Source organism: Penaeus chinensis, chromosome 8 (genome assembly GCF_019202785.1).
Source record: "Penaeus chinensis breed Huanghai No. 1 chromosome 8, ASM1920278v2, whole genome shotgun sequence".
Taxonomy (NCBI): domain Eukaryota; kingdom Metazoa; phylum Arthropoda; class Malacostraca; order Decapoda; family Penaeidae; genus Penaeus; species Penaeus chinensis.
In genome coordinates, this window is record NC_061826.1 from 4,906,495 (window position 1) to 4,919,178 (window position 12,684).

At 41.1% G+C, this 12,684-nt stretch overlaps 1 protein-coding gene across 1 annotated transcript in view; it reads left to right on the plus strand.

Moving 5' to 3' along the window:
• Window positions 1-575: 575 nt before the first annotated feature.
• The window catches only part of LOC125027766, a 17,241-nt gene continuing 5,132 nt past the window's right edge, over window positions 576-12,684 (plus strand). Inside the window, exons 1-8 of the mRNA XM_047616903.1 lie at window positions 576-704; window positions 963-1,138; window positions 2,263-2,418; window positions 2,615-2,774; window positions 2,941-3,089; window positions 3,195-4,169; window positions 4,393-4,546; window positions 7,251-12,684. The exon at window positions 7,251-12,684 is cut by the window's right edge and continues 475 nt beyond it. Coding sequence (XP_047472859.1) covers window positions 641-704; window positions 963-1,138; window positions 2,263-2,418; window positions 2,615-2,774; window positions 2,941-3,089; window positions 3,195-4,169; window positions 4,393-4,546; window positions 7,251-12,684 — 7,268 coding nt within the window. The 5' untranslated portion in view covers window positions 576-640. The remainder of the gene's footprint in view (window positions 705-962; window positions 1,139-2,262; window positions 2,419-2,614; window positions 2,775-2,940; window positions 3,090-3,194; window positions 4,170-4,392; window positions 4,547-7,250) is intronic.

The window sequence follows — 12,684 nt, forward strand, 5'->3', positions numbered from 1 at the left end:
TATTTAAAGAAAGATATTTTATTCTTAGGATCATATAAACTTGAGATAACCTAGCTTTACCTTCACACTACAGTAGTAGGCGTTATTTCAAAAAGATTCAAATAAATAAACTAATACTAAGACTCAGACACACACACACGCAAATATGTGTGTGTATGTTTATTCATATGAACATAATAAAGACTAGCATGTATATTTCAGTAGTGTAAATGCAGAACCTTAAATCAGATAGTTTGCTATTGAAAAGTTTTGATGACGTTCCAGATTACTGTTCCAAACTCTGACACTCCTTCTGTTTGAGCTACGTCAATGGATGGATCGTTGTTTTCTGTATCAAAATGGTTGTATCATATAAAATGTCCTTTTTAAAAGGACTGCATATGATACAACCATTTTCCTATTCTAGTCACCCTTTCCTAGATCTTCCGAGCCAGTTATCGTGTCTATTAGTAAAATTAGGTTTTTAATTTTTTCAAGATTCCTTATCCACATTACGTCGATAACTGGCGATGATTTTTTTTCAAACTGCTTTGTATATAAGAAGTGCGGGACAAGCAACCGCAGCAGCCGGCGCCCACGACGCCTACTGAAAGCACGACGACTGTTCTTCTCGTAGTCGCTTCCACTGGTCTTGAGGAAAATGGGAACGAGCAGGTTCCTGGCTGCGGTGGTTGCAGCCTTGGCGCTGGCGGCATCGACTGAGGGTAGATATATCAAATATTCACATGAAAACAGAAAGTGAGGGGAAGGGAAAGTAAACAATGAAGTATGTAAAATATGTATATATACACACACACATATATATAGTATACATATGAGTGTGTATACACACAGAGGGAAAGAGGAGGTGAGTGGTGTTACAGCTCGGCCGTTCTCTTTCAACCGACTCCAACTCTGTTTTTATATATATTTATGTCTTTGTCGATATATATGTGATCATATCACTGAAACCTTTCTTGTAGGTCTCAGCATCTGCACCACGTTGACTTGTCCTGAGTCCAACGGCCTCTTCGCGCACCCGACGGACTGCCACCGCTACGTCAAGTGTGCCAACGGCCACGCCTACGTCGAGACCTGCCCCGCCAACCTGCACTTCAACGAGGCCTCGGGAAGCTGTGACTACGCGGCAAACGCCAAGGTAAGGTCAGACCTGGTCACCTGTGTCTCCATATATACTTATATTCATATACATATGCACATCCACACACGCCAATATTTATACAAATAAACATACATAGATATATATTTCTTCATGCATACATATATGTATGTATATATACATACGTAAATATAAACATATATGCATAAATACAAATATTCTTACACATATACACCTACATACATCTATATATACACACACACATGATGTATACACACACACACACACACATACATATATATATATATATATATATATATGAACACAAACACAGGAACATATATATATATATATATATATATATATATATATATATATGAACACAAACACAGGAACATATATATATATATATATATATATATATATATATATATGAACACAAAGTAATAAAGGAAAACAGCCACAACTAGAAATGAAAATAATTCGTAACATTTTGTACCCTTCAGGGGTTCCTCATCCGACGAATAATTAACCGGAATGGATGATTTCGGTTAGTTATACGGCTGATTTCATTTCTTATTGTGGCTGTTTTCCTTTTCATATATAAATATGGATAGATAGATATATATATATGTGTATGTGTATGTATGTATACATACATATGTATACTTATATGTACTTATATATATTTATATATATACGTATGTATATATATATATATATTTATATATATACGTATGTATATATATAGATAGATATATACATGTGCATATGTATGTATATATATACAATATACATATAAGTATGTATATATGATATACATATATACTTATGTGCATATATATATGTGTATATATAATATATATAAAATATATGTAATATGTATATATATAAATGTATGCATACATATAGATATGTGTCTACATCTATATATACTTATATACTTATAAATTCATATATTTATATATACATATGTGTTTCTATATATCTAAATATATGTATATATATGATATACATATACATATAAATGTATATCATGTATATATATTCAAACATATACAAATATGTATACACATACGTGTGTACGTTAGCCATGCATTGCCTACAAGCAAGAAATCAGGATTTTCACCAGGAAAATCAACTTCAAACTAACATCCTTCCAGTGTGACATCACCAAGCGACTGGAGACCGAAGGGTGTTCCCTTCGGTCCGCAAAGGCCAGTCAATCCTTGCCCAGAGAGTCAGACCTTTCAGTCCAGTGCGACTGCGACTGCTGCCTCAAGCCACACAAGGACTGCAACAAGTACTACGAGTGCAAGGTAGGACGGACGACGCCCCCTGAAGGCTCTTCGGTTATTGCACTTAACTTTACTTGTGCATAAGGAAAAATCATGACTTTTCTTTTATTCCACGGCAACTATATCTACATTTGATTCATTCAACTATTTCTATTCAAGGTAAAATTGTTCTGAGTAGACAGTGTCAAAAAATATAATTTTTGTTTTTTTATTACAGGATAACATTGCCTACGTTAGGGAGTGCGGAGGTGACTTGGTGTTCAATCCTGCAAAAGAACAGTGCGATCTTCCAACCAATTATGAATGCCCTAAACCAATAATTTGCGGCTGCCATTGCCGATACCCAGTGGACGGGGAGTGCAATGCTTACTATGACTGTAAGTAATAAAAATTGCAACTACTTTAATCTTACCCTGCAAATGCTAAATAGTATTAATATGCTCATTTGTAGTGTATCGTTGAGGAAGCGAAAATTTCACTTCATATTTTCCGTAAATAAGTACATTCTTCAGAAGATTAATCATGAATTTATTCAACCTTCAGGCAGGGACAACGAGGCAGAGAAGAAGTACTGCTCAGAAGGTCTGCTGTTCAACCCCGATACCCGTATGTGCGACATCGCTGCCAATGTTGACTGCCCGACTGATCCTCCAACACCTGGACCTTGCAATGAAAACGTCTTCGATTCCGACGTTAGTTGCTCTTTTTATTTATCTCTTCTATTATTGATGCTAATAAGCTAATTGCAGACATCAGTTACCATAGTTATGGCACTAATCCAAAGGCCTTATCAACAGCCTGATTGCAAGTTCTGGGCCGCCAACAACGACTGTCACTGCAAGTGGACAGATGGTGACTGCTCCTGGCAGCACTTTGTCGCCCATGCATGTCCCCGTAGCTGCGCCTGCCAAGACCATGTGGACGTCACCAGGCCTCCTGTAATTGAATACCCTTGCGTGGACTGCTCTACCGGCCAACAGTACTGGCAGCATCCCAGCGACTGCCGCAAGTTCATTCAGTGCGCACCCTACGGACCTCAGGAGATGCCATGTGGAGAGGGAACAGTGTGGGACCAAAATCTGCTCACCTGCAACCATGAATGGGCTGTCCAGTGCTTGACAGGCAACTTCCTTCTCGCTAACGGAAGCTGTTCAGGATGCTCAGGATGTACTCCTCCAGCAAAGCCCACAAACAGGCCTACCCAGAAACCTGTCACACCAGGCAACTTCACATGTGTGGATTGTTCCACAGGCCAGCAGTACTGGCAACATCCTACTGACTGTCACAAGTTCATTCAATGTGCACCTTATGGGCCCCAGGAGATGCCATGCCCTGCAGGAACCAGGTGGGACCAGAAGATCCTCACTTGCAACCACGAATGGAACACCCCATGTGTGACAGGCAACTACCTTCTACCTAATGGAAGCTGTTCAGGTTGCACTGGATGCCCAACTGTGACCCCCACCAAACCATCAGGTGGCTGCGCTGGTGAGAATCCAGACTGCAAGCACTGGGCTGCCAGTGGAGCCTGCACCTGTAAGGCAGGCAGTGACTGTACTTGGGCGAACCAAGTGGCTTCAATGTGCCCCAAGACCTGTCGAGGGGAATGTGGGCCAAGTACCCCAGCAATAGACCCCTGCAACCTCGTGTGTCCTTCCTACAGTGGTCTTTTCCCACACCCAAAGGCCTGTACCAAGTGGGTTCACTGCGACCACTATATCCCCTACGTGAAGGACTGTCCCGCTGGTTTGCACTTTAATCCAGCAATCAAGGTAAATAGTGATTTCCTGAGGAAAGAACCTTCTATTACACAATATATGACTTAATCTCAACCTGGATATATCACGGAGTATCCAGTTTTGAGTCTTTGCTACCATTTTGCACAGTTTCAGTTGACTTACTATGATGCTTTATAAATGTTCTGTAAACTTATCATTTTGATCTATATGCTTCATCTTCTATTGGTGATGTCTAAATCTTAACTTGTTTAAAAAGGTATGCGACTGGCCAGATCGCGCAGGTTGTACCTCAGGGGAGGACCAGAGTTGCGTAATTCCCACTGATCCACCGGTCACCGGCCCCCCTCCAACACCCAGCCCCAATTGCACATGCGAATGTTGCCATCTCCCTCATCCAACTGACTGCACTGGCGATAATAATAATAACAGTAACGATAATAATAATAACAGTAACGATAATAATAATAACAGTAACGATAATAATAATAACAGTAACGATAATAATAATAACAGTAACGATAATAATAATAACAGTAACGATAATAATAATAACAGTAACGATAATAATAATAACAGTAACGATAATAATAATAACAGTAACGATAATAATAATAACAGTAACGATAATAATAATAACAGTAACGATAATAATAATAACAGTAACGATAATAATAATAACAGTAACGATAATAATAATAACAGTAACGATAATAATAATAACAGTAACGATAATAATAATAACAGTAACGATAATAATAATAACAGTAACGATAATAATAATAACAGTAACGATAATAATAATAACAGTAACGATAATAATAATAACAGTAACGATAATAATAATAACAGTAACGATAATAATAATAACAGTAACGATAATAATAATAACAGTAACGATAATAATAATAACAGTAACGATAATAATAATAACAGTAACGATAATAATAATAACAGTAACGATAATAATAATAACAGTAACGATAATAATAATAACAGTAACGATAATAATAATAACAGTAACGATAATAATAATAACAGTAACGATAATAATAATAACAGTAACGATAATAATAATAACAGTAACGATAATAATAATAACAGTAACGATAATAATAATAACAGTAACGATAATAATAATAACAGTAACGATAATAATAATAACAGTAACGATAATAATAATAACAGTAACGATAATAATAATAACAGTAACGATAATAATAATAACAGTAACGATAATAATAATAACAGTAACGATAATAATAATAACAGTAACGATAATAATAATAACAGTAACGATAATAATAATAACAGTAACGATAATAATAATAACAGTAACGATAATAATAATAACAGTAACGATAATAATAATAACAGTAACGATAATAATAATAACAGTAACGATAATAATAATAACAGTAACGATAATAATAATAACAGTAACGATAATAATAATAACAGTAACGATAATAATAATAACAGTAACGATAATAATAATAACAGTAACGATAATAATAATAACAGTAACGATAATAATAATAACAGTAACGATAATAATAATAACAGTAACGATAATAATAATAACAGTAACGATAATAATAATAACAGTAACGATAATAATAATAACAGTAACGATAATAATAATAACAGTAACGATAATAATAATAACAGTAACGATAATAATAATAACAGTAACGATAATAATAATAACAGTAACGATAATAATAATAACAGTAACGATAATAATAATAACAGTAACGATAATAATAATAACAGTAACGATAATAATAATAACAGTAACGATAATAATAATAACAGTAACGATAATAATAATAACAGTAACGATAATAATAATAACAGTAACGATAATAATAATAACAGTAACGATAATAATAATAACAGTAACGATAATAATAATAACAGTAACGATAATAATAATAACAGTAACGATAATAATAATAACAGTAACGATAATAATAATAACAGTAACGATAATAATAATAACAGTAACGATAATAATAATAACAGTAACGATAATAATAATAACAGTAACGATAATAATAATAACAGTAACGATAATAATAATAACAGTAACGATAATAATAATAACAGTAACGATAATAATAATAACAGTAACGATAATAATAATAACAGTAACGATAATAATAATAACAGTAACGATAATAATAATAACAGTAACGATAATAATAATAACAGTAACGATAATAATAATAACAGTAACGATAATAATAATAACAGTAACGATAATAATAATAACAGTAACGATAATAATAATAACAGTAACGATAATAATAATAACAGTAACGATAATAATAATAACAGTAACGATAATAATAATAACAGTAACGATAATAATAATAACAGTAACGATAATAATAATAACAGTAACGATAATAATAATAACAGTAACGATAATAATAATAACAGTAACGATAATAATAATAACAGTAACGATAATAATAATAACAGTAACGATAATAATAATAACAGTAACGATAATAATAATAACAGTAACGATAATAATAATAACAGTAACGATAATAATAATAACAGTAACGATAATAATAATAACAGTAACGATAATAATAATAACAGTAACGATAATAATAATAACAGTAACGATAATAATAATAACAGTAACGATAATAATAATAACAGTAACGATAATAATAATAACAGTAACGATAATAATAATAACAGTAACGATAATAATAATAACAGTAACGATAATAATAATAACAGTAACGATAATAATAATAACAGTAACGATAATAATAATAACAGTAACGATAATAATAATAACAGTAACGATAATAATAATAACAGTAACGATAATAATAATAACAGTAACGATAATAATAATAACAGTAACGATAATAATAATAACAGTAACGATAATAATAATAACAGTAACGATAATAATAATAACAGTAACGATAATAATAATAACAGTAACGATAATAATAATAACAGTAACGATAATAATAATAACAGTAACGATAATAATAATAACAGTAACGATAATAATGATTACATCAATAACAACATTGACAGGCAACTTCCTTCTCGCTAACGGAAGCTGTTCAGGATGCTCAGGATGTACTCCTCCAGCAAAGCCCACAAACAGGCCTACACAGAAACCTGTCACACCAGGCAACTTCACATGTGTGGATTGTTCCACAGGCCAGCAGTACTGGCAACATCCTACCGACTGTCACAAGTTCATTCAATGTGCACCTTATGGGCCCCAGGAGATGCCATGTGGAGAGGGAACAGTGTGGGACCAAAACCTGCTCACCTGCAACCATGAATGGGCTACCCAGTGCTTGACAGGCAACTTCCTTCTCGCTAACGGAAGCTGTTCAGGATGCTCAGGATGTACTCCTCCAGCAAAGCCCACAAACAGGCCTACACAGAAACCTGTCACACCAGGCAACTTCACATGTGTGGATTGTTCCACAGGCCAGCAGTACTGGCAACATCCTACCGACTGTCACAAGTTCATTCAATGTGCACCTTATGGGCCCCAGGAGATGCCATGTGGAGAGGGAACAGTGTGGGACCAAAACCTGCTCACCTGCAACCATGAATGGGCTACCCAGTGCTTGACAGGCAACTTCCTTCTCGCTAACGGAAGCTGTTCAGGATGCTCAGGATGTACTCCTCCAGCAAAGCCCACAAACAGGCCTACACAGAAACCTGTCACACCAGGCAACTTCACATGTGTGGATTGTTCCACAGGCCAGCAGTACTGGCAACATCCTACCGACTGTCACAAGTTCATTCAATGTGCACCTTATGGGCCCCAGGAGATGCCATGTGGAGAGGGAACAGTGTGGGACCAAAACCTGCTCACCTGCAACCATGAATGGGCTACCCAGTGCTTGACAGGCAACTTCCTTCTCGCTAACGGAAGCTGTTCAGGATGCTCAGGATGTACTCCTCCAGCAAAGCCCACAAACAGGCCTACACAGAAACCTGTCACACCAGGCAACTTCACATGTGTGGATTGTTCCACAGGCCAGCAGTACTGGCAACATCCTACCGACTGTCACAAGTTCATTCAATGTGCACCTTATGGGCCCCAGGAGATGCCATGTGGAGAGGGAACAGTGTGGGACCAAAACCTGCTCACCTGCAACCATGAATGGGCTACCCAGTGCTTGACAGGCAACTTCCTTCTCGCTAACGGAAGCTGTTCAGGATGCTCAGGATGTACTCCTCCAGCAAAGCCCACAAACAGGCCTACACAGAAACCTGTCACACCAGGCAACTTCACATGTGTGGATTGTTCCACAGGCCAGCAGTACTGGCAACATCCTACCGACTGTCACAAGTTCATTCAATGTGCACCTTATGGGCCCCAGGAGATGCCATGTGGAGAGGGAACAGTGTGGGACCAAAACCTGCTCACCTGCAACCATGAATGGGCTACCCAGTGCTTGACAGGCAACTTCCTTCTCGCTAACGGAAGCTGTTCAGGATGCTCAGGATGTACTCCTCCAGCAAAGCCCACAAACAGGCCTACACAGAAACCTGTCACACCAGGCAACTTCACATGTGTGGATTGTTCCACAGGCCAGCAGTACTGGCAACATCCTACCGACTGTCACAAGTTCATTCAATGTGCACCTTATGGGCCCCAGGAGATGCCATGTGGAGAGGGAACAGTGTGGGACCAAAACCTGCTCACCTGCAACCATGAATGGGCTACCCAGTGCTTGACAGGCAACTTCCTTCTCGCTAACGGAAGCTGTTCAGGATGCTCAGGATGTACTCCTCCAGCAAAGCCCACAAACAGGCCTACACAGAAACCTGTCACACCAGGCAACTTCACATGTGTGGATTGTTCCACAGGCCAGCAGTACTGGCAACATCCTACCGACTGTCACAAGTTCATTCAATGTGCACCTTATGGGCCCCAGGAGATGCCATGTGGAGAGGGAACAGTGTGGGACCAAAACCTGCTCACCTGCAACCATGAATGGGCTACCCAGTGCTTGACAGGCAACTTCCTTCTCGCTAACGGAAGCTGTTCAGGATGCTCAGGATGTACTCCTCCAGCAAAGCCCACAAACAGGCCTACACAGAAACCTGTCACACCAGGCAACTTCACATGTGTGGATTGTTCCACAGGCCAGCAGTACTGGCAACATCCTACCGACTGTCACAAGTTCATTCAATGTGCACCTTATGGGCCCCAGGAGATGCCATGTGGAGAGGGAACAGTGTGGGACCAAAACCTGCTCACCTGCAACCATGAATGGGCTACCCAGTGCTTGACAGGCAACTTCCTTCTCGCTAACGGAAGCTGTTCAGGATGCTCAGGATGTACTCCTCCAGCAAAGCCCACAAACAGGCCTACACAGAAACCTGTCACACCAGGCAACTTCACATGTGTGGATTGTTCCACAGGCCAGCAGTACTGGCAACATCCTACCGACTGTCACAAGTTCATTCAATGTGCACCTTATGGGCCCCAGGAGATGCCATGTGGAGAGGGAACAGTGTGGGACCAAAACCTGCTCACCTGCAACCATGAATGGGCTACCCAGTGCTTGACAGGCAACTTCCTTCTCGCTAACGGAAGCTGTTCAGGATGCTCAGGATGTACTCCTCCAGCAAAGCCCACAAACAGGCCTACACAGAAACCTGTCACACCAGGCAACTTCACATGTGTGGATTGTTCCACAGGCCAGCAGTACTGGCAACATCCTACCGACTGTCACAAGTTCATTCAATGTGCACCTTATGGGCCCCAGGAGATGCCATGTGGAGAGGGAACAGTGTGGGACCAAAACCTGCTCACCTGCAACCATGAATGGGCTACCCAGTGCTTGACAGGCAACTTCCTTCTCGCTAACGGAAGCTGTTCAGGATGCTCAGGATGTACTCCTCCAGCAAAGCCCACAAACAGGCCTACACAGAAACCTGTCACACCAGGCAACTTCACATGTGTGGATTGTTCCACAGGCCAGCAGTACTGGCAACATCCTACCGACTGTCACAAGTTCATTCAATGTGCACCTTATGGGCCCCAGGAGATGCCATGTGGAGAGGGAACAGTGTGGGACCAAAACCTGCTCACCTGCAACCATGAATGGGCTACCCAGTGCTTGACAGGCAACTTCCTTCTCGCTAACGGAAGCTGTTCAGGATGCTCAGGATGTACTCCTCCAGCAAAGCCCACAAACAGGCCTACACAGAAACCTGTCACACCAGGCAACTTCACATGTGTGGATTGTTCCACAGGCCAGCAGTACTGGCAACATCCTACCGACTGTCACAAGTTCATTCAATGTGCACCTTATGGGCCCCAGGAGATGCCATGTGGAGAGGGAACAGTGTGGGACCAAAACCTGCTCACCTGCAACCATGAATGGGCTACCCAGTGCTTGACAGGCAACTTCCTTCTCGCTAACGGAAGCTGTTCAGGATGCTCAGGATGTACTCCTCCAGCAAAGCCCACAAACAGGCCTACACAGAAACCTGTCACACCAGGCAACTTCACATGTGTGGATTGTTCCACAGGCCAGCAGTACTGGCAACATCCTACCGACTGTCACAAGTTCATTCAATGTGCACCTTATGGGCCCCAGGAGATGCCATGTGGAGAGGGAACAGTGTGGGACCAAAACCTGCTCACCTGCAACCATGAATGGGCTACCCAGTGCTTGACAGGCAACTTCCTTCTCGCTAACGGAAGCTGTTCAGGATGCTCAGGATGTACTCCTCCAGCAAAGCCCACAAACAGGCCTACACAGAAACCTGTCACACCAGGCAACTTCACATGTGTGGATTGTTCCACAGGCCAGCAGTACTGGCAACATCCTACCGACTGTCACAAGTTCATTCAATGTGCACCTTATGGGCCCCAGGAGATGCCATGTGGAGAGGGAACAGTGTGGGACCAAAACCTGCTCACCTGCAACCATGAATGGGCTACCCAGTGCTTGACAGGCAACTTCCTTCTCGCTAACGGAAGCTGTTCAGGATGCTCAGGATGTACTCCTCCAGCAAAGCCCACAAACAGGCCTACACAGAAACCTGTCACACCAGGCAACTTCACATGTGTGGATTGTTCCACAGGCCAGCAGTACTGGCAACATCCTACCGACTGTCACAAGTTCATTCAATGTGCACCTTATGGGCCCCAGGAGATGCCATGTGGAGAGGGAACAGTGTGGGACCAAAACCTGCTCACCTGCAACCATGAATGGGCTACCCAGTGCTTGACAGGCAACTTCCTTCTCGCTAACGGAAGCTGTTCAGGATGCTCAGGATGTACTCCTCCAGCAAAGCCCACAAACAGGCCTACACAGAAACCTGTCACACCAGGCAACTTCACATGTGTGGATTGTTCCACAGGCCAGCAGTACTGGCAACATCCTACCGACTGTCACAAGTTCATTCAATGTGCACCTTATGGGCCCCAGGAGATGCCATGTGGAGAGGGAACAGTGTGGGACCAAAACCTGCTCACCTGCAACCATGAATGGGCTACCCAGTGCTTGACAGGCAACTTCCTTCTCGCTAACGGAAGCTGTTCAGGATGCTCAGGATGTACTCCTCCAGCAAAGCCCACAAACAGGCCTACACAGAAACCTGTCACACCAGGCAACTTCACATGTGTGGATTGTTCCACAGGCCAGCAGTACTGGCAACATCCTACCGACTGTCACAAGTTCATTCAATGTGCACCTTATGGGCCCCAGGAGATGCCATGTGGAGAGGGAACAGTGTGGGACCAAAACCTGCTCACCTGCAACCATGAATGGGCTACCCAGTGCTTGACAGGCAACTTCCTTCTCGCTAACGGAAGCTGTTCAGGATGCTCAGGATGTACTCCTCCAGCAAAGCCCACAAACAGGCCTACACAGAAACCTGTCACACCAGGCAACTTCACATGTGTGGATTGTTCCACAGGCCAGCAGTACTGGCAACATCCTACCGACTGTCACAAGTTCATTCAATGTGCACCTTATGGGCCCCAGGAGATGCCATGTGGAGAGGGAACAGTGTGGGACCAAAACCTGCTCACCTGCAACCATGAATGGGCTACCCAGTGCTTGACAGGCAACTTCCTTCTCGCTAACGGAAGCTGTTCAGGATGCTCAGGATGTACTCCTCCAGCAAAGCCCACAAACAGGCCTACACAGAAACCTGTCACACCAGGCAACTTCACATGTGTGGATTGTTCCACAGGCCAGCAGTACTGGCAACATCCTACCGACTGTCACAAGTTCATTCAATGTGCACCTTATGGGCCCCAGGAGATGCCATGTGGAGAGGGAACAGTGTGGGACCAAAACCTGCTCACCTGCAACCATGAATGGGCTACCCAGTGCTTGACAGGCAACTTCCTTCTCGCTAACGGAAGCTGTTCAGGATGCTCAGGATGTACTCCTCCAGCAAAGCCCACAAACAGGCCTACACAGAAACCTGTCACACCAGGCAACTTCACATGTGTGGATTGTTCCACAGGCCAGCAGTACTGGCAACATCCTACCGACTGTCACAAGTTCATTCA